Source organism: Geotrypetes seraphini, chromosome 14 (genome assembly GCF_902459505.1).
Source record: "Geotrypetes seraphini chromosome 14, aGeoSer1.1, whole genome shotgun sequence".
In the NCBI taxonomy this organism is placed as follows: Eukaryota; Metazoa; Chordata; class Amphibia; order Gymnophiona; family Dermophiidae; genus Geotrypetes; species Geotrypetes seraphini.
Window position 1 is genome coordinate 71,355,663 of NC_047097.1, and position 25,758 is coordinate 71,381,420.

Sequence of the window (25,758 nt, forward strand, 5' to 3'; positions counted from 1 at the left end):
GCTGAACAGAAACCAAATAAAAAGTGTAATGCTATTTATTGTGATGTATCAAAGGTTTTAATTTTTTTTTTTAATATCCTGCTTCTACTGCCTTCTTCCCCTATCTCAAAGCTTCTTTTCACAAAGAAATTCTGATGTTTCAAAACCCAACTTCTTATTCACATGTTCTATTACTTTCATAGGGCTTATGGCTCTATTCTGCAAACTTCCTTAGTCATATTTGACTTGGAGAATATTTCTCATGTCCCACAGAGATTGAACAATTCATAGACCTGTACTGCAAAATGCAGTTATTTTTAACTGGGTTTTTTATTTACTGTAAATTTTAAAAGAAGTTTTGTGGGGAGGTGGTAGAATGATGATTTCCAGGAAAAAACCCCCCACCTTTTTCAAAGATGTTAAAAAGTATATATATATATATATATATATATTAACAACAAATCTACATAGAAAAACATTTTGGTGCACTCGTAATTCCATAGTAACACGTCTGATTTTTCACCTTTGGGAGGCAGCGAGAAAAGATACAGATTTTTTTATTTTTCCTCATTATTTTCCATATCCATGATTTTTGTGTAACTTTGAATAGAAGCTCTGCAGTCACATTTATTGTCTGTTATCTTGTGTGCCTTAGTTGACTGTATCTCCAGGGACTCTTGTTTCTATGCAGGGTTGTAAGTAATCTAAGAATGTGATTTGAAACTTGACTTTATACATGAATAATTGACTGTTAACTCCTGCAGCAGGATCTGGCATACAACTGAGAGCCAGAGCATCCGATCCTATCAACATTAGCTAAATTGTTTTTTAAGCCAATATGAGAGTGTTATATTTTGTAGTAAGTTGGTGTACTTCCCTTTCTTATGCAGGGCAGGCTTACAAATCAGCTATAATTGTAAATCTATTTAGAGCTGGCATTGCACAGAAAGTGAGGTTTACTTGTCCTTAATCATATTTGAAATAGCAAATCAGCTGTCCAGTAGCTGTTGTGTTCTAATTAAATTGCTAGATGTAAATTAACAGAAATGAACAAATGCACCATTGTGGTTTATGGAAGTTGCATCTTTTTTTTTTTCCTCCGTCAAGAATACTAATGTTTTGGATATGCAATGGATTTATACCAACATGTATGTACACAAGAAATACAGAACCAAAAAAACCTCCTGGAATGAATGAAAGGGACAATTAGAATGGTGGAGAGAGATTTACAAATGGAAATGTTTTTTCTCAGTAAAAACTATATTCACTTTTTTGTGCTTTGCTATATTTAAAAATGGCTTTTTTTAAGAAAAAGATTTATGTATTTGGTAAATGTTTGTAGTATACAGTTCACGCAAGAAGCTCTCTGCGGTTCAAGGACATTAATCTGCTTGCCGGCACGAGCTGGACTTTGTTGCCATCCTTGAAGTGAATCTTTTAAAAGAACAAATAAGAATAAGTTAATCTCAATTTTCCTTGAATGTGTGTTTTTCTTCATTATGTACAAAAATTATGATAGTGAACTTTTTATTAAATGGTTAAACTGCTAGAGATTGATGTAAAATATTTGTATCTTGCACTCACTAAAAGTAAAAAGATGGGCTTTGACTGTGTCGACTTTTAGCCTTTGTCATGGTTTAATCACTGGTTTCAGCAGTTACACCATTAAGCTCATATGTTTATTAACTTTTGGCCGGAGCTGCTGCGTGCCTCTGCAGGCTTTGTAGCTCCGTCAGAACTAACTTTAACACGTATTACACCAAAAGCTTTAGGGCAATGTGGATGTTCTGACCTTTCCCTGCCTTTGAGGATTGTCAGCAGCTTAAACTAGACTCTGAATCCCTTAACGAAATCTTTAATAGGAAAAAACAACAACCACCACCTTACAATAGAGTTATTCTAAGGAATCGTACCTTCTCCAAAAGTCCACGTTCAATCGGTAGCTGAGAATGCATTCTACACGTGTTGAGGATGTGGTCTATACTTGGTGAGTAGCAGTTCCAGAGGTGGAGAACAATACTTTTCCTGTGGCTGCCTAAAATGCTCCTTCAACTCAGACGCAACGGGAGGGGAGGCATATAGCAATGAACACTGGGAGTCTCAGTTAAAGGTATATAGACGAGCATACGTCACTACAAGCAGCCTGCTCTCAGGAATGTGGAAGCAGAACACTGGGCATTGGGAATTTAAGGGCCTAATGGAGCTAGTTCCTTAGTTAATATCTGCTAGCTCTTGGAGCTTTTCGTGCTATCTGTCTTGTCAAGTGCTAGCATTTGTTCTTTGCTATGGGATAGAAGAGAGAAACCAGAAAAAATACTGCAGGCATTAATTCTCTGTTCAAAAATGAAGTGAGGTTTACTTCAAGGACATAGGTTCTTTTACTACACCGTACATAAGGTACTTTCTTTGTCCCACAAAAAAAGGACATGTGACCCTTGTCTCTTCCCTGAGCTCAGACCTGTGGCTATAGGGCCTCCAAGCATGTGGGGCTGTCAGTGCTATGACTGCATGTACGCACGCACGCACACGTTTGATGTCATCACATTGACAGAGGTACACCAACAGACAGAGAGGCACTGGCAGTGACAAACTCATAGACACGTCATCTATTCTTGAATCCCTGGCAGCATGCCCGGACTCTTCATGGCACAATATGATGCTGCAGCATAAAGGTTGCGCTATACTGAACAAAGGTGTTTTTTTTTTAGTACTTACACGCTTACACGAAGGCATCCTGGATTTCAACTGAAATCCACAATATAGTTAAAATCAAATATCTAGTCTCAGGGATTGATTACATCTCAAAACAGTGAACTCCTGCTAATGGGGTGTTGTTACTCCCCATTGGAGTTTCATATCATTGAATGTATTACAAAAATTTGATCATTCTCTGGAGACTTTAGTTTGATAGGAGTCAGTCTATTTTCATATATAATTTGCATACTTTACTGATCTCCCCATTTGAGTGTAAGTATCATGATTGTACCAAAAGATGGATGTAGGGCAGAAAGTGAAGGAGAGAAAGCAGCAAATGGATAAGGAGGCCCTGGAGACAAGAGGAAAGAGCAGACAGAAGGAAGTGGAACCAGAGACTAGGAAAAGATATGTAGAAAAATAAGAGCCTATTACAAAGAATTACACCCAGTTGTAGTTCAAGGGCATAATCGCAACTTTTAAAGGCACAGGCTATGCCTACTTTATACAAAACAAGAAATCTTTCTCAATGAATATGGGGGCAAAACACACCTAATCCCATTAGGTTTTCAGGAAATCAGCAATGACTATTTATGAGATGAATTTACATAGCAAATCAGTACATGCATATTCATTGTTGATATCAAGGACTAGGCTGAGAAAGTGTATTTGCAAACTGTGTGCCACCTGAGATTCCAGGCGTGTCACAAGATACCAGGAAGGAAAAGAAGCACTGGCTGACTGCCTAGAGGATGTGCCTCTCCACACACCTTCCCTTCCAGCAAACCCCCTCCCCCAGCAGCTCAGGGACCCATGTGGAGGGCCTTCACCCATGTGTGTAACATCCACGCACTTCCGGATTCCCTCGAGCCTAGCTTGCAAAATTTGTGAGATTGCTCTTGACCATTCTTTGAGCTTTGCTTGATCCTTCCTTATGTTATCCCCACATTCCATACTGTCTGGATAAGGAAGGTTTTACTCAAAAAATAGAAAGCTTAAAAAAAAAAAATAAATACAACACAGTTCTGGACTGAAATAGTATTTATTTCTCTTCCAAGTTGAAAAACCAAAATCCTCATTCAAAAGGGGACAATTTTCCTTCACAGAAGAAAGATGTACAATTGTGTAAATTCTTTTAAATTTATTTATGCTTATTTTATCTCCCTATATCCCCAGCCAGTAACATAGCACAGCAATTAGACCTTTAAGACATGACTTTTAAGGTAAGCCATGATCCCATTTTAAAATGCTTGGGAGTGATGTACATACAGTTCAATGCACCCCTTTCTAACTGACATGGCACCCCAACCGCTCTAGAGCAGGGCTTCTCAGCCCAGGGCAAAGCTCTCATAGGCATATTCATTGTGCATATCCTGGAAACCTGACTAGCTGGTTGAGAAGCCCTGATCTAGATAACCCAGTTGGGAGCCAAGAAACTCATTGCAATTCAACTTTTGCATTCTGTTACTTTGTGCATGTGAAACTTAAGGTGTTGCTGGTTATTACTCCTGCTTATCCAGAAGGCATGAAAACAGGATTTTTGCTTCCCTACATTGATTCATCTGTGAAGAGGCATCACACTGATATAGACAGGGGCAAAGGAAAGAGCTGCTTAAAATAGGATGAGCAGCCAGCCGCATAGGTGTAAAAAAAACATGAAGCATTATATCAGGGCAAATTACATAAAAGCCTAAGAATCAGGCACAGGTGGATTCTGTTCTGCAATATTCACATTGACAGCCTGGACATGAAGATGCAATTAAGTCTTGCAGAGAAAAGATCTCCAAGGGCACTTCCTAGTCTCAGAGATCCTCAAGTGGGTTTACACCATAGCCTCCAAATCAAAGACATGAGGTAGTTGGGAGCAGGGAAAAACAATAAAGATGCTACACGGGCCATCTTGTTGAAGCTTTGTTCCCACTGTAGGGCTACAGGAACAGAGCTAGGTAAAGGACTCAGCTACCATCCTCACACAGCCTGCTCATCAGAGAGAAATAAGTCAGGCAAAAGGTACAAGAGATGCTCTTTCTAACCAACCTTCAAGCTTGTGACATTAGGTCAGACCTCTGCTCAGATACACCACCTAGACAGCTTTTTAAAACCAGCAGCGTTGGCCACAGGATGATCATGGAAACTCAGTAGTTTTGGCCTCCAAAGATCTTTATGAATAAGTACAGAAATGAGAAATATCTGTTCTCCTGAGTATACAGCACAAACCAAAAAAAAAGGTATCACCTAATCTACAAAAGAAAAATTAGTTAAAAACCAAAAAACTAATCTTTTTATTGAACTAATGAAAAAACAGGAGATGCCGTTTTCAGGCCTATAGTCCTTTCCCTCAGGTTGCTGGCCTAGGAAGGAGTTGTCACAGCCAACTGCTTTGTTGATGTCTGCCTAACTAGGGGGAGGGGGTGTCTTTTACTAAAGAATTAGCGCATGTTATCTGAAACAGGGCCTACAGGAACAAAAAGCACAGTTACTTACCGTAACAGGTGTTATCCAGGGACAGCAGGCATATATTCTCACACATGGGTGACGTCATCTACGGAGCCCCAGCGCGGACAGCTTTTTCAGCAAACTTGCTAGAAGTTTCAAGTTTGCACACTGCACCACGCATGTGCTAGCCTTCTCGCCACTAGAGGGCGCATCCCCACCTCGTGGTCCTCAGTTCCATATTCCAGTAAAGAAAAGCCATCCCCGGGGAGGTGGGCGGGTTGTGAGAATATATGCCTGCTGTCCCTGGATAACACCTGTTACGGTAAGTAACTGTGCTTTATCCCAGGACAAGCAGGCATGATATTCTCACACATGGGTGACCACCAAGCCAACCAGACAAAGGGCAGGTGGGAAGATGGCAATTTAAGAAAACAAGTTACGTAACACCGACTGGCCAAACCGGCCGTCACTCCTGGACAAGGAGTCCAAACAGTAGTGGGAGGTGAACGTATGAACCGAAGACCAGGTGGCAGCCTTACATATGTCCTCCATAGGAGTAGAACGGAGGAAAGCAACCGAAGCTGCCATCGCCCGGACCTTATGACCCGTGACTCGACCCGAGAGCGGGAGACCAGCCTGAGCGTAGCAAAAAGAGATACAAGCAGCTAACCAATTGGACAAGGTACGCTTGGAAACCGGATGTCCTAACCGATTAGGATCAAAGGACAAAAATAATTGAGGAACCTTCCGATGAGACTTAGTACGTTGGAGATAAAAAGCCAACGCCCTCTTACAGTCAAGCGTGTGAAGCGCCGATTCACCATGATGAGAATGGGGCTTTGGAAAAAATACCGGAAGAACAATGGACTGATTGAGGTGGAAATCAGACACAACCTTAGGTAAAAATTTAGGATGGGTGCGAAGAACCACCTTGTCATGATGAAACACCGTGAAAGGAGGGTCCGCCACCAAAGCCTGCAGTTCGCTAATCCGACGAGCGGACGTGAGCGCAATCAAAAAGACTACTTTCCAAGTGAGAAATTTAAGAAGAGCTTTATCAATAGGCTCAAAAGGAGGTTTCATCAGTTGAGCCAAGACCACATTAAGATCCCATACCACAGGGGGAGGCTTGAGAGGGGGATGAACATTCACAAGACCTCTCATGAAACGAGAAACCAGAGGATGTAAGGAGAGGGAACGACCCTCTAGATGATGATGAAATGCAGCAATTGCACTAAGATGCACTCGAATAGAAGTCGTCTTCAGACCAGAATTCGCCAGATGCAACAGATATTCCAGTACCGAAGACACAGGGACTGAATCTGGATCCAGGTGGTTGGTGGAACACCAAGAAGAAAATCTGGTCCACTTCTGGGAATAACAAAGCCTAGTCGAGACCTTGCGAGAGGCCTCTAAGATCTCCCGCACTGAGTGAGACACCGGAATCGAAGTCAAGTGGAAAGGAACCAAGCGGTCAGATGTAACGACTGAAGATTTGGATGTAACAGCGAACCCCGACTCTGAGATAGCAGAGAGGGAAAGACAGGTAGAAGCAGAGGTTCCCTGACACTGAGTTGAAGGAGCAGGGAGAACCAGTGTTGTCTTGGCCAACGAGGCGCAATGAGAATCATAGTGGCTCTGGTCGATTTTAGATGAACCAGCGTTCTCAAAATCAGAGGAAAAGGAGGGAATGCATAAAGGAACCTCCCCTCCCAGTCGAGAAGAAAAGCATCGGCCTCGAGACGGTCCTGGGAGTACATCCGAGAGCAGTAGAGGGGTAGCTTGCAAGTCTCGGGTGAAGCAAACAGATCCACCTGAGGAGTCCCCCATCGGTCGAAGACCTCGCGTAGAACTCGGGAGTTCAGAGACCACTCGTGCGGCTGGAGGAGACGACTGAGCTTGTCTGCCAGACAATTCAGTTCCCCCTGAATGTAAACCGCCCGCAAGAAAATGTTCTGAGAGACGGCCCACGTCCAAAGCCGAATGGCTTCCTGGCACAGAGGCCAAGAGCCCGTCCCGCCTTGCTTGTTGACGTAATACATGGCCACCTGGTTGTCCGTTCGAACGAGAACTACTCGATCGTGCAGGAGGTGACTGAAGGTCCGAGCGGCCAGATAAATGGCACGAAGTTCCAATACGTTGATGTGACACAGACGATCTGTGGCCGACCATAGGCCCTGCGTTCGTAAACCGTCCAGATGAGCCCCCCACGCATACTCCGAAGAGTCCGTGGTTAGGACCTTGCAATGCGGAGGGACGCGAAAGAGCAAACCCCCGGACAGATTGGTAGAGCTGGTCCACCAACGGAGCGAGCGTCTGAAAGACGGAGTCACAGTCAAGCGTCGAGACAGCGGGTCGCGGTCCTGACGCCATTGGGAAGCCAGGGTCCACTGAGGGATCCTCAGGTGCAACCGAGCAAAGGGGGTCACCTGGACCGTCGACGCCATGTGCCCCAAAAGCACCATCATGCGTCGAGCCGAAACTACCTTCAGTTGCGAAACCTGTCGGCCCAGGCGAATCAGGGCCTCCAGTCGCGGGGAAGGAAGGAAAGCCCGGAGGAGAACCGTGTCCAGCACGGCCCCTATGAACTGTAGGGATTGGGTCGGCTGCAAGTGAGACTTGGGAAAGTTCACCTCGAACCCCAGACCCTGAAGAATCGTGATAGTCTGTTGGGTCGCTGAAATAACCCCCTCCCTTGTCGGGGCCTTGATCAACCAATCGTCCAGATAGGGAAAGACCTGCAACCCCCGGGAACGCAGAGCAGCCGCGACTACCACCATGCATTTCGTGAATACCCGAGGGGACGAAGCCAGACCGAAGGGTAGTACACGGTATTGAAGGTGCAAATCCCCGACCTGAAATCTCAAAAACTTCCGAAAGGCGGGATGCACCGGAACATGGGTGTACGCTTCTTTCAAATCGAGGGAGCACATCCAGTCCCCCTCGTCCAACAGGGTATATAGGATCGGAAGCGACAGCATACGGAACTTCTCCCGGCCCAGGAACTTGTTGAGCTTCCGAAGGTCCAAAATGGGGCGCAGGTCCCCGGTCTTTTTGGGGACCAAAAAGTAACGGGAATAAAATCCCCTGCCTCGCTGGTCGGGAGGCACCCGTTCGACCGCCCGAAGGCTCAACAAGGCCCCGGCTTCCTCTCGAAGAAGGGTCAACTGGCTTCGATTGGACGGGCACGCCCCGGGGGGCCTGTCTGTAGGCTGTTTGGAGAAGTTTAACGAATAGCCCTCTGAGACGGTCCGGAGCACCCATGCGTCTGACGTAATCCCAGACCAAGTCTCGGCAAAAGCCGTGAGCCGACCCCCGATGGGCAGGGGGTTGAGCGACCTCGCGGCGGGGGCCAGCCCCCGGCCGCTCATCCCGTCAAAAAGACGGCGCCGGTTTGGACACCCCCTGCGCAGCTGCTTTGGCGGGTCCCCCTCTACCCTGTTGGGTAGGGCGCCGGGGTGGAGGCCTGGAAAAGGCCGGTGTAGATTTTTGCGGGTACCGCCTAGGCGGCTGTTTAAAAGGCCTCTGAGCCGGCGGCTTAGGCTTTGGACGAACCAGAGACGCCAGAGAGCGTTCCTGCTCCGAAAGCTTTTTGGTGGCCGCATCCAGGGAGTCGTCAAATAACTCCGACCCGATGCAGGGTAAATTGGCTAAGCGCTCCTGCAAGTTGGGGTCCATCTCGAGGGTCCGTAGCCAAGCCAGCCGGCGCATGGCTACCGCACAAGCCGAGACCCTCGAGGCAAGCTCAAAAGCGTCATAGACCGCATGGAACAGATAGAATCTGAGTTGGGACAGGTTTGACGCAAAGGCGGCAAATTTAACCTTGTGCGACTCCGGAATCACCCCCTGAAAATCCGGCAGATCCTTGATCATGGACCTGAGGTAGGAAGAGTAGGCGAAAGCATAATTGAGGACCCTTGTGGCCATCTGGGAATTCGCGTACAGCCGACGGCCGAATTTATCAAGGGTCCGACCCTCTCTCCCCGGGGGGACAGCAGCCGAGACTCTAGAAGGCTGCGTGCGCTTAAGAGCCGACTCCACCAAGAGCGACTGATGGGAGAGCTGCCCCTTGTCAAACCCCTTAGGGGGAAGGGTCCGGTATTTGGATTCCATCTTAGTGGGCACTACCGCCACTGTAAGAGGGGTCTCAAGGTTCCGCAGTAAGGTATGAAGGAGGACCTTGTGAAGTGGAAGGCGGGGAGATTCCCGTTGAGGGACAGGAGAATCTTGTTCCTCCAAAAAGTCTGAGGTATAGTGCGACCCTGCCGTCAGGTCCACCCCCAAAGCCTTCGCCATGTCATGGACAAACTTGGAAAAAGAAGATGTCCGTGCAGGCGGGGAGGGTGACCGAGACTTCTCAACCGAGCCGAAAGGAGAGGCCTGGCGAGAATACCCGACCTGACCCCCGGACCCCGAACCCCAAGAGGCACGATCCCGTGACCTCGAAGGAGTCGGGGACACCGTCCGGCGAAGAGACCCCCGTGGGGAACCCCCCGGGGTACGGGGTATAGAGGCCCGTCCCTTCCGCCCCGGTGAGGAGGCACGGGAACTCTCCCTGATCGGGGACCGTAAAAGATCTGGGTTGTCGAGGCGGAGTTCCTCGACCCGCAAGGCTCCGGTCTCGGGCGGAGTCGAGTGACGACTCCTCCGAGACGAGGCTCGAGACCGCTTCGACCGTTTAAGACGGTGCTTCGCCCGAGGCTTACTCGAGGGCGAGGATCCCCGTGACGACCTCGGGGACGAGGAAGAGGAGATCCGGCGTACCCGGCGCTGCTTGTCTCGGGATCGCACACTGACCTCGGGCTGACTCACCCGGATCGGGTCCGAGGGAAGGGTCGAGGCCGAGGCCGAGGGGGCTTCGGCCGCAGAGAGGCCGGTGCCCGAGGCCGAGGTCACCACCTGCGGGGCCCCCGAGACCGAAGACGAGGCCGAAGCCTGTTGTAAGGTCTCAATGGCTCCGGAAAGCTCCGAGGAGATCAAAGCGCGAAGCAACTCCTGGAACGCCGGGACGGTGAGACCCTGAGGTAACACCTGGGGACGCTCCGCAGAGGGCGACCTCGGTATCGAGTATTCCCTCGGGGCTAACCCCTTCGACATCTTGGGCTGGGTCGAGGTCGACGGTCCCGCCGACGACGAGCCCGAGGATGGCTTCCTGGCAGATGAAACTGAGGAAGGAAGTGGAGACTTACCCGGGGCTTGCTTCTGCGAGGCAACCGGCTTCGCGGGAGCCGAGGGTTCCGACGTCGAGGCCGAGGTCGAGGCCGGGGCCGAAGCCGAGGCCGAGCTCGAGGCCTTCCCCGTCGGGGTATCGACGGCAAAGAGATCCGCCATGCGGCCTTTGCGCCGAGTAAGGGCCCGTTTCTGGAAGGTGGCACACTTAGGGCACGATGCTGTAGGGTGATGGGGCCCCAAACACCGAATACAGCACCTGTGAGGGTCAGTGATGGACAAAAGCCTCTCACACTTACCACACTTCTTAAAACCCGTAACGGGTCGGGACATGGGCCCAAAACAAGGCCGGGAACAAACGAGGTTCCTCGGCCACGGCTACCGGGAGCCCCCGGAGCGAACGAAAAAAGATTAATTTTTTTTTTTTTTTTTTTTTTAAAAACAGGGTAAATAAAGAAAGAAAATAACTTTAGCGCAGCGACCGCGTCGAAATTCCGAACACAGCCGCGGCGACAGAAGGCAAAAATAGCACAATTTTATCCACAGGGCTTCTGGCTCCGCGGATGAAAAAGAACTGAGGACCACGAGGTGGGGATGCGCCCTCTAGTGGCGAGAAGGCTAGCACATGCGTGGTGCAGTGTGCAAACTTGAAACTTCTAGCAAGTTTGCTGAAAAAGCTGTCCGCGCTGGGGCTCCGTAGATGACGTCACCCATGTGTGAGAATATCATGCCTGCTTGTCCTGGGATAATGAGTCCTGTGGCAGATAAGCGTTAATCTTTAGTAAAAACAAAACAAAAAAACCCTAGTGCTAACACGGAGCTGACTTTTTACATGTTAACTTTTAGCAACAAAATGTTAAAAATAAGAACGGCAGTGGTATAATAGGCAGAACTTGAGTTTATCCCACCATCTCTCATTTGAGCAGTGTGAAAAGGGCAGTTCTCTCTATTTTAATAAAATATAAAACATTTCAGTGGGCCCCTTCCCCTCCTTGGTGTACTTTTCATTCAGCTGCTTGCCAATAACCAGCATTACAATATACCAAACTGCACCTAAAAGCAGCAATAGATAGATAACTTGAGAAACTATGTTTTTGATTCTGAAAGCACTAACTGGCATGTGGTTTTAAAAATGCAGCGTGACAAAGACTCTTGCCACTCATTCTGGGAAAGGAAAGGGTGGGCACTGGAGGACTGATTAGGTGACTTGCCCAGGGTCACAACCACAAAGGCATCAGCTCTACCAGTGGGCCACACCTTCCCCATTCTTACAGCTTTTCAAAGAGAAACAAAAATTAAAAAAAGTAGTGCAGCAATATTCCATCTTTGGAGACCTAAAAAAAAAAAGCAACAAGCTACCAGTGGAAAGGGTTTGTTACTAAAGAAGAAAACCGACCATGCGACTGAAGGTATCTGCAAGGTCACGTCAATGCATTTCCCTTCCCATCCCTTTGTTCATGTTGTTCCGTCCTCTCCCGCCCTAACATACGAGGCTTCTGGGTGTCCAAATGACCGTGTCCAGCAGAATCCACACTGCGATGGGTCCCTATTTTGGCAGTAACATTTTTTTCAAAGGCTTTGCTGGAGACAGTGGAAGGCAGTCCATTTGCTTGCATTTTGAAATAAACAATGTAAAATACCGGTATGATGATTCCTATTAAAAGAATGATAGAAACTGCATTCCACCAACGGATCCCCCAGTCTGCTCCTGAGCTGAAATCCTTCTGGCTCCCTAACATTTTGCTTTGTGACTGTGAATGAAAAGCACCTTCAGTGGACTGTGCTGCTTCCTGAATGCTTTGGTCAATCCCTTTGAAGTATGCCGTTAGGTCCTGCCTTTCAGGGTCAGGCAGTTCGACAAGAGTTGCTTCGGAGTAGGAGGTGGAGCCCTGCAAAGGCCTCAACTCGGCCCTCATCTCACTCAGAACACCATGCATCTTCACAGGTATCCTGACTGACTTTAGCGCATACATATCCTGCTCACTGATGAAGTTGTTCACGCGTTTGATATCTGCTACCTGTAAGTAAATGAATAAGGATAATAAGCCAGCAAACCATTTCAGATCTTTCACATCTAACTTATACTGGTATATTTATATGAGTTGCATATTTACTCAGGCCATCATGAACTTCTAACTACAGCTAAAAGAAAAGTATTTGCAGTTTTTAAGATTTCACGATTAAACAGAAAGATGGAGCTTTAATTTTTTTTAAATGTACATAAGTAATTATGAAGTCCTATGCAAGAAGTGCAGGGTACAAAGTGCTTTCAAGTGCAGAGAAAACTGATAAGCCACGATATGTATAAGCAGAGTACACCACAGCCACTGTCAACAGGATTTAGAAATGTGAAAAATGCAAGAAAAGAGCCTTATATTTAATCTGTGAAAATGTACTGCCCCCTCCTGGAACCTAACAATCAGAAAATCTGGACCATACTCTTGTGTTAGATGCATAATGGATCAAAATAGAAAAATTAAAATGCTATGTAATTGGAGCCCCAAGTGAGTCTCAAGTACAGTGTTTCAAACTGTTCAGAGCACTTTGCCAACTGTTCACTTTGTGGAAAGAATCTTCCCTAGCATATGGGAGCCCAAAAGAATAAGAAGATAAGAATAACCTTACTGGGTCAAACCAATGGCCCATTCTCACGGTGGCCAATTCAGGTCCCTAGTACCTAGCCAAAACCCAAGAAGTAGCAACATTCCAGAATCTCAAAGAGTAACAAAAGATTCTAGAACCCAAAAGAGTAACAACGTTCCATGCTACCGATCCAGGCTTCCCCCAAGTCTCTCCCAAACACAGACTCTAGACTTTTCCTCCAGGAAATTGTCCAAACCTTTCTTACAACCAGCTACGCTATCTGCTCTTACCACAACCTCTGGCAAACGCATTCCAGAGCTTAACTATTCTCTGAGTGGAAAAAAAAATTTCTCCCATTGGTTTCAACAGTATTTCCCTGTAACTTCATCGAGTGTCTGGTCTTTGTAATTTTTGACGGAGTGAAAAATCGATCCACTTGTACCCGTTCTACTCCACTGAGGATTTTCTAGACTTCAATCTTATCTCCCTTCAGCCTTCTCTTTTCCAACTATTTTAGTCTTTCCTCATCCGAGAGGAGTTCCATCCCCTTTACCATCTTGGTCCCTCTTCTTTGAATCTTTTCTAGTGCTGCTATATCTTTCTTAAGCTAAGGAGACCAGAAATGAATGCAATTGTCCAACATAGAACACGGCACACGGCACCACATTTCTTGTGGCAAGAACTATGGAATTCTTAGAGGTCAAATAGTAAATGAGGAGCAATGTCACTTTTTTTTTCTTCTTCTGTCCTGGCAGGTTCCTCTTCCTGGTTTTACAATTCCAGCTCAACTACCTGGGAATGTTTTTCCCTCTTATTTTATATCCCCTCTAAGTCCTTTAGCCCAGTAGCAACAGACATCAGAACCTTTCAGTCATGGACCTTAAATGACTCTTTAAGAAGCTCCACAGCATCCCCAACCCTCAGTTGATCTAGGGAGTAGGGACCCTAAGCCAAGATTCAAATTGCCGCTCTACACGGCAGTGCACACTGCTGTCACCAAGGTGGAGTCTCAATTTCACTTCTCCTTCCAAAGCTGTCCCTGTACTTATGTTCAGTCTTATATCCCGCAGAATCCTCAACAGTCAAGAGTTCCCATCACACTTTCAGGGTATGCAATGGGAGCTCTCCTCCATTGTTATCCTACAATCAATCAGTGTACCTCAAGGCTCTGTCTTGGGACCTCTTTTTCTCCATCTATACTTGCTCCCTCGGTGCACTGATCTCCTCCCATGGTTGTCAGTATCAAATCTATGCTGATGACTCCCAGATCTATCTTTCCACACCAGACATCTCTACAGGAATCAGACCTGAGTCTCAGCCTGCCTGTCTAACACTGCCACCTGGATGTCTCACTGCCATCTAGAATTGAATATGGTAAGATTGAGCTTCTTACCTTTCTGCCTAAACCATCCTTTCCCCTCCCCCCATTCTCTATTTCTTTGGACAACAGTCTCCTTCTCCCTGTCTTGGCAGCTCACAACTTCAGTCAGCTTTTGACTCCTCTCTCTCCTTCACTCAGATCTAAAATTGCTAAAGCCTGGTGCTTCTTCCTCTATAATATCACCAATATCTGATCTCTCCTTTCTGAGCACACTACCAAAACACCCTCATTGCCTCTCACTTAAGATTACTGCAACTTGTTTCTCTCAGGTCTTCCACTCAACTCGCTCTCTCTCCTTCAATCCGTTCAAGATTCTGCTGCACGACTCATACTGCATGAAAGCCACCATACTTGCATCACCCTGGCTCCCCATCCATTTCTGAACACAGTTCAAACGCCTCTTACCGACCACTTTCCATCCTGCTGCACTGTATCCCTGGAACAGACTCATTACACCAGGCTCTTGTCTCTAGCAGTACTGAAATCCAAACTAGAAGCCCACTTTTTCAAGTCTGCTGGAGATGGCCATTGACGGGTCGGGAATTCTATGTTTTCAATAGTAGGGGTGAAATTTTGGATCTCATTGACAGGTCAGTTACGATTATGCAAACCTAGGGATACTTTTAAGAAACTTTTGAAGACAGTTATTTATTTGTCAATGTATTTATGTGAACAAAAATACAGTAAGTTTCTGTAATACTTAAAAAAATGTGAAGATTTAGTTATAGGACAATGAATTTATGTGAATGAAATGAGTATGTTCATAGTGGAGAATGTAGGAGAGTCTATGTTGTATTATTTATTTTCTATGTTTTGTAAACTGCCTAGACTTTTGGTGGTATATAAATTTTTAAAATAAATAACTCCTAGCTCCCACTCACTACAATACCATGTCCATCCTCTCTTCAAGAGACTCCCAAATCCCTATATGTCCTGTCTGTCCATATTAGAGTGTAAGCTCTTCCGAGCAGGGACTGTCTATTACATGTTAAATATACAACACTGCGTACACCTCTCAGCACTATAGAAATGATAAATAGCAGTGTAGGCAGGCTACAACCGGCATAATATTACATAGAAGTACTGTGTAGAGTAAAACATTACATAGAGTTAGCAACATGTTACCACAGCATAGGGTAATACAATGAATAGGAGCAATTCCTAAGTTGTGTATATTACATAGAGAACATTTTACATCAATATGGGTTAATATATCAAATGGAAGCTGATTTTTTAACATTGTCTTTCTTCCTGTTAGCTTCTATTTTTAATTTGTTTCTTTAAGTTCCTGATAGGGATTTTTAAAAAAAGTTTTTAGGTTTTTGTGAAAACAGATTGTATAGGGTGGTTGTGCAAATTTCAATAGGAAGCAAGTTCCATACTTTTGCTATTAAATGATTTGCTGTGGTGTATCTTGTATTTTATACCTTTCAGAGCTGGGAATGATAAGATTAAGTTGTTAGAGTTACTTTGGTCCACAGATCTTCCCAATAGCTTTGTAAATCTGGGGAATCTATCCGGGGCATCACTATATTGCATTTTGAATGCTAGGCAGCCTAATTTGAATTCTGTTCGTTTTACTATTGGTAACCAGTGTAGATCCATGTGTTAGTGGTGTGACATGGTCGAATTTTGAGTTGCAAGAATGACAAGAGAGGAGAACAAAATGACCAGGAGGAGAACGAAGAACTCAGGGGTTTCATGCTACAATTAATTGATTTTAGATCTTGGAATAAATTCCTTAGAATCATGGTTATCACTTTGTTACCTTCATACCAACTTGGAGGTTATTCATGCTTTGGGGGTTCCCTGTCTCAGTGCCCAGAGTAAGATGACTGGAAAGCGCTAAAGCCCATTTTTGCTCAGCCTTTTGTCCTTATCTCCCCATTCGATGCAAATCTCCCTCATGCATATTCATGAGCCTACTTGCAGGAAAAGGCCAGCTTACTTTGCAACCGTACTGCAGAGCCAGCTTGTTGAGGTTGTCCTCGTTGTGCACCTGGCGCTCCATCAGCACCGTGTCTCCCGCCCGCTCCTTGGGGCCGTTGAGCCTCTGCTGCTCTTTGCCGCGCACGCGCACTTCCGACACGTCCAGCTCGTCTTCGGACGAGGCCTCCGACTCGGACCTGCAGCTTCGGAACGCGTACACGTGGCTGCCCGGGGAAGCGTGCACAGTGAACGGGGCCTGGAAGGAGCGGCTCAGCCCCGCCTTCAGCCTCATCGCAGCGAATGCACCTGGGCTCGATTGCTCTCGTCTGGGTGGAGCCGGGCGCAGGACGCACGCGCTCGCCAGCCAATGACGGCGCGAGCAGGGCAAAGCCAGCGCGAGCTCCGGCTTCACCGCCGGGCCCCGCGCCAACCGCTCTCTGTCCGTCGCGAGGACGAGGACCTCCGCGCCAACCGCCGCTTACTTGCCGTCACCGGCCCCGCCAGCCAGCCAGCCGCCGCCGCCGCCTCGGCTCGACGCCTGCAGGCCCCGCCTCTCACGAGACTCCGCCTCCCTAGCTCCAGCCAATCCGAGGGGGCCGCGCGCGGACTGACGTCAGGTTGCCTTTAAAAGTACTCGCCTGTTGATGACGTAGAGGGGCGGGGTTACTGTATTTTAATATGAGAAAAACAATGAAGGGGGATATAGGAAAAGATAGATTATCCTGGAGGAATGATAAAATATATATGCAAATGTTTTATCATGAATTTAATTGTAATAAATATTTCTTTGTATCATTTTATTGTATATTTATTTGACTCCTTCATGCTTACTCCTTATAACTCCGGTTTAAGACAAGAGTCAAGAAAAGTTTTATTTTCGTTTGTTTTCCAATGTGTCTTTGTTGTATTTCATATAAAACCCAAAGTCCGTTTCTTCAATTGATATCCTTGTCCATTCTGACCCCTGGACGCTGTCCAGCTGCAGGCCCCGCCTCTCTCAGAAGCAGCTCGAGACTCCGCCTCCCTAGCTTCAGCCAATCTGGGGGACGGACTGACGTCAGATAGGCGTTCACGAGGGAGACGTAGGGTGTGCGCTCCCTTTTGACGTAGAGGGGCGGGGTCAATGCCTTGTGAGTCTGTACTAGTGCTAGTGTCAAGTGCTTAATAAATGCTTTGAAGAGATCACATACTGAATTTTATACTTCAAACATATTTTCTCATTATTATAATGAATGCCCTTATACAGTAACAGATTCAAAAAATGAAGACGTGCTTTCGAAGCAATTCACGTCATAAGTAGGGGTGCAGTAAGATTAAAAGGTGTAATCGCGATGAATCGCGTTGTGTGGTAGCGATTAATCGAGAAAATACAACAAAGAAATCACTAACGTCCAAAACAAGGATCCTACTTATGAAAATACAGTGCCCTAACTATTACAATAGGACCCTAAAATATCTATAGCAAAAACCAAATTACTACAGAATGATTCATAAAAAATCCATGCTAACAGAATACCTAAGTCACAACCACACAAATGCCAAATACAGAATAACTGACCACAAACTAACAAGATAGAGATTTCTTCCTATGCAGAATATAAATAATAGGGCACATGCCAGGGATGGTTTTAGGAGAGGGAAACTAGGGAAATTGCTCTTGGCCAGAGAGAACCCCAAGCTTACGGGAAGCTGAAGGCAGCTCAGCCAGCCTGGTAATAGGGTCCCTTTTCTATGCCCCAGCCATGTCTAACACCATCTCTAGCAAGATTTCAACATATTCTATTCACAAAAAAGAAAGTAAGCATTTTTTCTACCTTTTTATTGTCTGGGTATTTTACTAGTATTTTTCAAATCATATTGGTTGCAGTCTTTGGATTCCTCTTTCCTCTGTCTTCTCAACTCATTTGCCAGGGTTTTTTGTCTATGACATTCCTTCTCTCTTCAAGTCCCTAGCTTTCCTTGTTCAGTATTTCCTGTGTTCATATTTCTCCATCCATATCACCCCTCTATGCCCCCCCCCCATGTCCATCATCTCTCTTATGTGCTCCTATTCTCCCCCATGTCAAGTATCTCTTTTTCTGTGTCCAGCATTGCCTCTCTATCCCCATATTTTCCCCACCCCATCTCCACCCTCCATGTCAGGTACTGATGTATGGGGATGACATATGGATACAGAGGGGCAGCTCCCCTTTGCATCCCAGCCCCTATGTTCCCACCTAATGATGCCCATCATCATCCCTCCATTTCTATATGCCACCCTGTTTCAGCTGCTCCCCTCTCTCCCCCCACATAAATGTGTCCCTCTCCTCTCTGACCCACCCCATCCAGCTTTTCTACCTCTCCCTTCCCTCCCCTTTCCACCATCTGGTTATCCTATTTGCAGGGCAGGATTAATTGGTCGAGGGCCCCTAGGCACACAAGTACACTCTATCGAGAAAACTGAATAAGCCAAATTACTACAGAATGCTACACATGACAGGTTTCACCAAAAGTTACATCAGGAGGGACTCGGGCGGAAGGTCCGGGAGCATCTCTGCGTCCAATGTTGCCTCATCTTCCATGAAGCTTCTAAGAGGCTGGTAGGCCCGCCCTGGGAAGCGCTAGGGGGATGACCCAGTGGAGTCACAGAGGTTTTTTTGCCGTTTTTGACCCCGATTGGGAACGAGGGAGGGTGCGAGGGCTGGGGCTGTTGGACCCATGATAGGGAGGGGGGAATGCTGGACCCACAATCGCGAGGGCAGCTGCTGGCTGGAAGGGGTGAGAAGGTAGGTGACTCATGGCAGATTCAGTGCAGGGACAAGGATATTTACTGCTTTGCAGGGCGGTGAAAAACCTTGTTCCTGTAGTAAAGGGCCAATTCTTTCCCCTGTTCCTGTGGGTTAGCCGCGGCTAGCCAGGGAATGGTCCTCATGTTATTCTCTATCTCTCACATACATTAGGTATTTTGCTTAAGGCTGCCTTAGCCATTAGTCAAACCAGGTGGCTGCTTAAGGAAGCAGCAAAGACTAGCTGCAGTCAAAGCAAAGCAATAGGTGTTGACAGCCACAATAACTCAAGGAACCATCAGTCCCTACTTTGTACATTTCAATGAATTATTACAAGATTCATTTTAGAAGAGGTGGTAGAGCAGTGATCATAATGATTGTTGGATTAAGTCTGGATCAGGCTTGCATGTGGATCTTATTCAGCCAAATATTACCTCCTAATTTTATTCAGAGAATGACACAGGGACAAATTTTTCCCCGTCCCCGCAGCAATTCATTTTCCTGTCTCGGAGAGTTTGAGGCTTGTGTGGTTAAGGCAGAGCTTACAGGAATAGGGCAGGGATGGGGATGGGACAGGGAAATTGAGTTCCTGCAGGGACGGGGAAAAATTTATCCCCCATGTCATTCTCTCCACTGCACCACTCTAGAAATCAAAATGTAGTGACAGTGAGCCAAGTTTAGGACAATCAAACCATTGTGACATCACTTCTGAGGTTGGCTCTTATTGGTGGAATGAGGCATTATGATGTCACAATACCTGCTTTGGTTATCAGAGGCTGAAACTTTTCACACTATTTATTTATTCAATTTTCTATACTATTCTCCCAAATAGACAATGACATGGGGCCAAATTTTTCCCCGTCCCTGCAGGAACTCATTTTCCCATCCTGGAGAGTTCTTTTCCTGTCTCTGCTCCGTCCTCATCTGCACAAGCCTCAAACACTTGAAAATCATAAGTGGTTAAGGCAGAGCTTACAGGAATTGGGCAGGGACAGGGAAAAAAGTGTCATTCTCTAGTTAGTCTATCTGCCGTGAAAAGGCGATGATACAACAGAAGGCATGAATGACCCTTGAAGCAGTCTCGGCACATTCAGTCTGCAACCTAGTGAGAATCAAAGAAGTTTCAAAGTCTGTTGTCGAGCTGGTAACATGAACCAGTATTTAATGGACCCACAACCCATCATCGAGGCAATGAATTACACACTTATTTCACAGTGATTCTGCTATTCATAATTTTTTTTTCTCTCCCCAAAGAAAACCTTCATTGCGTTTCCAAACCATGAGTCGTTTACAACAGGCAGCATCAACATATACCAAGAGATACAATACATATTAAGTCATGAAAAATTATACAAGTAGACAATGGAATGAAAGTCTTGCCACGGATATATCCCTGTATTACAGTAAACATATCAAGCATTAACCGACTGCTACAATATATTGGTTTTCGTCAATAGAAACAGCACCATAAGTAACAGGAATAGTTCACACAAGTGGACAGTACTGAGATGGCCTGGAGAGTTAACGGACAAAACACCAGTAAAACTGGAAAAATAGCACCTGGGTCTTGCACACAACATTTTATCAAAACAAGACTAGTTAGTTTCATCTGAATGGCAGGGCGTAGCATGGATATCACTGCGCAACAAATTTTAACTTTTTTTCTGCGGTTAAGAAGAAATTGAGGTTTACTTTATAGAAAATAGCCTCCGTTTTCTCCTACCACGATAGGTTTTGAGCAAATCGCAAATATTTATAGGATGAGAAGTCATAATGCAACTCATGAGTTCCTATAAATATTTTCTAGAATCATTTTGCTGTTGATGTGCGTTTTATAAAACGAGATTAGGAGCATCTGTAATTAATGTCCAACAATAGTCAGCCAGCATTGATGAATTCCATCTGCCCTGATATCATTTCTCCATTGTAGCAATGTCCCTATAGAACACCACCACAATTCATGCCCCAAACCCTCTGTTGCACAATGTATTCAAAAGGTTATCAAAATAATGGGGCTTCCTTTCACCAGCCATGAATCCTGGAACAGAATTGTGATCCAACGCAATGATCCATATTTTTGAGTCTGTCTCCCTTACAATGGCATCTCTATTCCATCTTACTTTCTATTTGGCATTGAGGATGCCTAGCAATGCCTAACAAAAATCCATGTGCAACTCAATTTGTGTTAATTAGTTTAAAAGACGTGGTAATTGAGCACGCTATTGAAATTAATATAATTTTTTTAAAAAAATGAAACAATTAACCTCCTCCTGTTACAAAACCATAGCGCAGTTATTAGCGTCGGCCGTTATGTGTTGGAGCTGTTACCGCCGCAGTCGGCGCTACAAAACGCATTATGGTTTTGTAAAAAGGGGGGAGGGAGGGTAAGAGTTCCATGCATGCCTAGCAACGCTTAAGTCCAGGCACCTTCTGATGCCCACCAGAAAAATAGGCGTAGTTAGGGGATGGCGAATATGCGTGGTACACCTAAGTGTACCTTCCTCTAGAACGCCTACATCTGTTTAGACACCCCTTGGCGCGATTCTAAAAAGGACACCTAGGGCTCCTTTTACTAAGGTGCGTTAGGGCATTAACGAGCGGAATAGCGCGTGCTGAATTGCCGCATATGCTTGATCTTAATGCCAGCATTGAGCTGGTGTTAGTTATAGCCACGTAGCGCGCGGTGACAGCCAGGAAGTCTGCGTGCGCTAAAAATGCTAGCGCACCTTAGTAAAAAATAGCCCCTAGTGGTTGATTGACAATGGCACAGAGTAGCATTTACAACGTAGGCGCGCTGAGGTGCTATTTACAGAATGAGGCCCTGCGTGGTTCTTTCTCTTTTCGGCTCTTATTGGCCCAGCGGGCAGGTATTGAGTTCTCAGTTCTGGCACTTTCCTTGTAACAGGGCGTTAGGTGAGCAGAATTTGGCTTCAGTGCCTCTTGCTGGTTCTGGAAGGTTTAGGAAGATGAAACAGAGCCGAGCTGTTTGGGAGTGTCTGGAGGAACGGTTCTGAGAAAACGGCCTCCCTCTTAGACAGAGCAAATTTCATAGACAAATAAAATGCGAAATAGACACTTTAATTAAACCTGCTTTGCCTTGTACGGCAGGAAGATAAACTGAAATAAAATAAAACAACAGAAGTCCTACTTTTAAGTTTTTGCTGTGTTCCGAGGTTTTCTACCAAGAGAACTATCTAAGGAGGCAGTAAAAGGGATGTCACCCACTGCACCAGCCCCTGACACTCTGAGAAAGGGAGAGACAGTGCTAGGATTTAAGACATGGGAAATAAACAGAGGGTGGCAAATGCCACAAGGGACCCCCAAGACTCCCTCATGCTGAAGGAGGCAAAGGCTGCTGGCAGGCTTTGGGGTCCTCTCTCCAGTTTCTGCCCTGAGCCCCCGATTGTCCAACACCAGCATAAGCCAGGTTTCCCACTTTATGCTTTCATCTTATCAGGACCTGGCCACCATTCAGACCAGCCATTGTGTAGATTCTTGGTTGGCGGTCATAGGCAGTGGAACGGTTTTTTGTTTGGGGAAGGGGGGCCCAAAAGCTCCACCCTAGCCCCAGTAGAATCCTGCGGCATGACCTTTCTCTCTCTAGCTCCCTATTTCCCCCACCTACCTTCCCCGGTCGCAGTTATTTTAAACCTTTGGGCAGCCGTCGCAAAGCATTCACGAGCAGACCTGCCCCAGAAGTCTTCATTCAGCAGTGACTTCCTGTTCCCGTGTAGGCGGGACGCTGCAGAATGAAGGGTTCCGGGCCAGGCCTGCTCATTGACGCTGCCTGAAAATTTAAAATGGCAGCGACCGGGGAAGGTAGGTGGGGGAGCAGAGCCATAATTGACCACCAATTTTTTTTTTTGGGGGGGGCCCATGGCCCCTGTGGCTTCCTCCATTCCGACACCTATGCTGGAGGCCACCAATCGCAGGCCATTTAGGGACCTAGGTAGCATGCACCCTGAGTTTGGCCACTATGTGTCATCATACAGCAATGGTATTGATTTCTTTTCCCACAGTATCTCCAGCTCCAACTGGTTTGAGGAATGAAACCCAGGTTCTCTGTATGGCACTAGAACTCAGCCATCAGGGGAATCAAAATTTAAATAAAAGGAGTATCTAGACTTTAAAGAACCAATGCTTACAAATATATATCATATCATTGATGCTGGCTACTTAAGTGCTTATAAATATTGGCCTTAATGTGTTCTGTAGTGTTGCTGATCAGTAGGTAATTAATGGAGATCTCTGGGCTAAATAGAAGTAGATAGGCCTATCAGAGGAGGCAGGCAAGATGTGGGTCAGCACATTATTACTGTCACTACAGTGTAGCTATATTATTCTAGAGGAAATCTACTTCTAGTTTCCAACCACATCAGAGCGGAAATCCCCTACCCCTGATGGTCTGGGACAGTATTTACAAGAAATTAGGCTCTGTGAATGACAGATAACATGGGCTCGCCAGTTGGATTAGGAAAAGCAAAGTCATCAAATCCTAAAATATAAGTAATACCTTGGAGACAAAGGGCCTTAATTTTAAAAGCAGGGGTAAAACACCATCAACACGACGTTTAACCCTATGCTCACACCAGAAGGAGAAACAACGATACTCAAAGAAACCTTACAAACATCAAAACACTCTCTCAAATATAGCACCAAAATAACCCTCAAAATAGCACCATACAGTGTTCAAACTCCAAAAGCTCACATGAATGAATAGGCATGAACAGTCTCCACTGTATGCAAATCTATCTCCTACCTATTCATTGTGGGTATCCGGGAATGCTGATTGGCTGGGCGCATCCCAAGGACTGGGTGACGAAACCCTTCTCCAGACAGTGCAGTTTTGAAATAAGCTGTTTAACTGACCACATGGCTTTGAAAATAGCACTAGCTTAATTTAGATTCTTGACCTATTCTGCAGCGTAATCGCAAGCAGGTGGTACTTTTCAGTACGTTTTACCGTTGGCCAGGGACTCCTACTGGAACACTAGCAAGAGACCAATCTCATCACCGAGTAACTAATTAACCCCCTCTTCCCCCCCGTTTGACAAAACCGTGCAAGAGGTTTTCACGTTGAATGCTCCGTGCTGCTCTGACACTCATAGGAACTCCAGGAGCGTCGATCAGCGGTCAGCGCAGCAGCTGGCACTGAAATCCTCTTGTGCAGTTTTGTGAAAAGGAGGGGGGGCCAGTAGCTTAGCAAGGGTGAGAGGCGCCTGGGGCGGTGGCACCCCACCCCACTGCACCTATGCGCCCCTTCGGCATGAGCAGCCACCGACTTACTGGCCACGTCGGCTTCGGTGGTCACTCTGATATCACTTCCTAGGTGTGGGTCCCGGAATTGACTTCATAGAGGCGCGGGCAGCAAGCGTGTGGTTGCTCGTGCCGAAGTTTAAAAGGTGCGGAGAAGGGGAATGGGGAACATGCGCAGCGGGGGGAGGAGTGGGAAGAGGGGCAGAGAGGAGGGGTCCTAGTGCCCCCTTCTAAAAGAGCCACCCCAAAATGTTCCCTTCAATTCTGCATCAGATACATAAATACCCCCACTCAGAAGATCCTGCAGCCAGAGGCAGAAGTTCAGTCTCTTGAACATAAAAAAAAATAGAGAATCTAGCACCTTTCAAAGTGAATGGTGGGTTACGGCAATGATTTCAGCCTCTGCATTCCTCTCAATCATCAGAATATGCCCTGTCTAAGCACATTCCGACACCAGGCACCGAGGGGCAAAGTAACTACCTAATCATTGCCAGTAACACACACACACAAAAATCTTAGCGAGCAGATTCACTTACATCTCTCTGCCTTGTCTTTATGGTAGCGAACCAACCAGTGGCACACAGTAATGAAAAAATATAGTAATGCTATTAGTATAAAGTTGAATTCCCTGCGGGCCATGACACGTATATATCGATCCAATATAAAAACAATCCAGAAATGTCATAGTATAAGAGCTTTCAAGTGTCTTCAGTTTCACAGAGACATGCCCACCTCCAGATCATCTTGAAAGCTCTGGGACCTCATCATCTTTGGAGAATTCTCACACTGGTCCTGAAAAAGGTGCCCTAACCAAGAATGAATCCAGTTTTCTCCAGGACCAATATGGTTACTAGAGCACATAAGGACCTGCAAGGTTTGCCTCCTAGAGTTGATGGTCGGCAAGGTAGGCCACTGGATTCCTGCGATACATCCAGCCTACAGAAATAGTTGCAACTCCTGGAAGAACAAGCTTTGGAATGCACCATGTCGTCATTTCTCGCTACAAGTTGAGAAGGAGAGAGATTTGATTTCCATCAAAATGTCGGTGTGTAGGCTGGGGCGCTGATCTGAATTTGTTAACTCTTTGGTTCCAGCTTGTTGGCATAAAAGTCCCTGCAAGTCTGGCAGCAACGCTGGTACCATCTCATGTCCTGGCAGAGATTCTTCTCTCGAATTACGAGGCAGTACACCGTCCACTGGTCTCTCGTACATTTGTATGTTAGGGCAGCTGTGAACGAATCAGAGACAAAGAGAGCCAAAATGTTATACAAAGCATTGCCACCAGTAGACAGGAATGGCTTACAAAGATTTTGTTGATGAATGCCAACATGGTGTCCATATTATAAACACAATGCAAATTGGCATGGCCAGAGAATGCAATGAAATATTCCACTCTATTCTACCCCTTGGGACAAGAATTTATTTGTGCACTAATTATAGAAACTGGGGGATGAACAACACGATAAATAATAATCCTACCTCAAAGGAATTATACTACCTTTCTGTGGTACCACCAAAGTGGTTTCCACCTTACAGACAAGTATTTTCTCTAGAGGTAATGATTCA

At 46.0% G+C, this 25,758-nt stretch overlaps 3 protein-coding genes across 6 annotated transcripts in view; all 3 read right to left on the reverse strand.

Annotated features, from left to right (window-relative positions):
- Positions 1–8,457: 8,457 nt before the first annotated feature.
- Positions 8,458–10,592, reverse strand: LOC117348385 (pneumococcal serine-rich repeat protein-like). Its single transcript, XM_033920460.1, has one exon. It carries the CDS (start codon positions 10,438–10,440, stop codon positions 8,485–8,487), a length of 1,956 nt encoding a protein of 651 aa, XP_033776351.1. The 5' UTR covers positions 10,441–10,592; the 3' UTR covers positions 8,458–8,484.
- Positions 10,593–11,027: 435 nt separating this feature from the next.
- LYSMD4 (LysM domain containing 4) lies at positions 11,028–16,777 on the reverse strand. Its single transcript, XM_033920462.1, has 2 exons — positions 16,191–16,777; positions 11,028–12,296 (listed from the first exon to the last, which is right to left on the reverse strand). Exons 1-2 carry the CDS (start codon positions 16,461–16,463, stop codon positions 11,700–11,702), a joined length of 870 nt encoding a protein of 289 aa, XP_033776353.1. The 5' UTR covers positions 16,464–16,777; the 3' UTR covers positions 11,028–11,699.
- A 6,013-nt stretch (positions 16,778–22,790) lies between these two features.
- Positions 22,791–25,758, reverse strand: part of ADAMTS17 (ADAM metallopeptidase with thrombospondin type 1 motif 17) — a 149,140-nt gene continuing 146,172 nt past the window's right edge. For all 4 annotated transcript variants that reach the window (XM_033920220.1, XM_033920221.1, XM_033920219.1 and 1 more), the window contains one exon: positions 22,791–25,420. In XM_033920220.1, coding sequence (XP_033776111.1) covers positions 25,269–25,420 — 152 coding nt within the window. In that variant the 3' untranslated portion in view covers positions 22,791–25,268. The remainder of the gene's footprint in view (positions 25,421–25,758) is intronic.

Bases quoted from the DNA above. Each gene is read 5' to 3' on its own strand.
- LYSMD4 (XM_033920462.1), bottom strand. From the start codon at position 16,463: ATGAGGCTGAAGGCGGGGCTGAGCCGCTCCTTCCAGGCCCCGTTCACT. The intron at 12,297-16,190 runs GTAAGCTGGCCT...ATTTACTTACAG, and splicing joins CTCTGCAGTACGGTTGCAAA to GTAGCAGATATCAAACGCGT.
- LOC117348385 (XM_033920460.1), bottom strand. From the start codon at position 10,440: ATGGCGGATCTCTTTGCCGTCGATACCCCGACGGGGAAGGCCTCGAGC.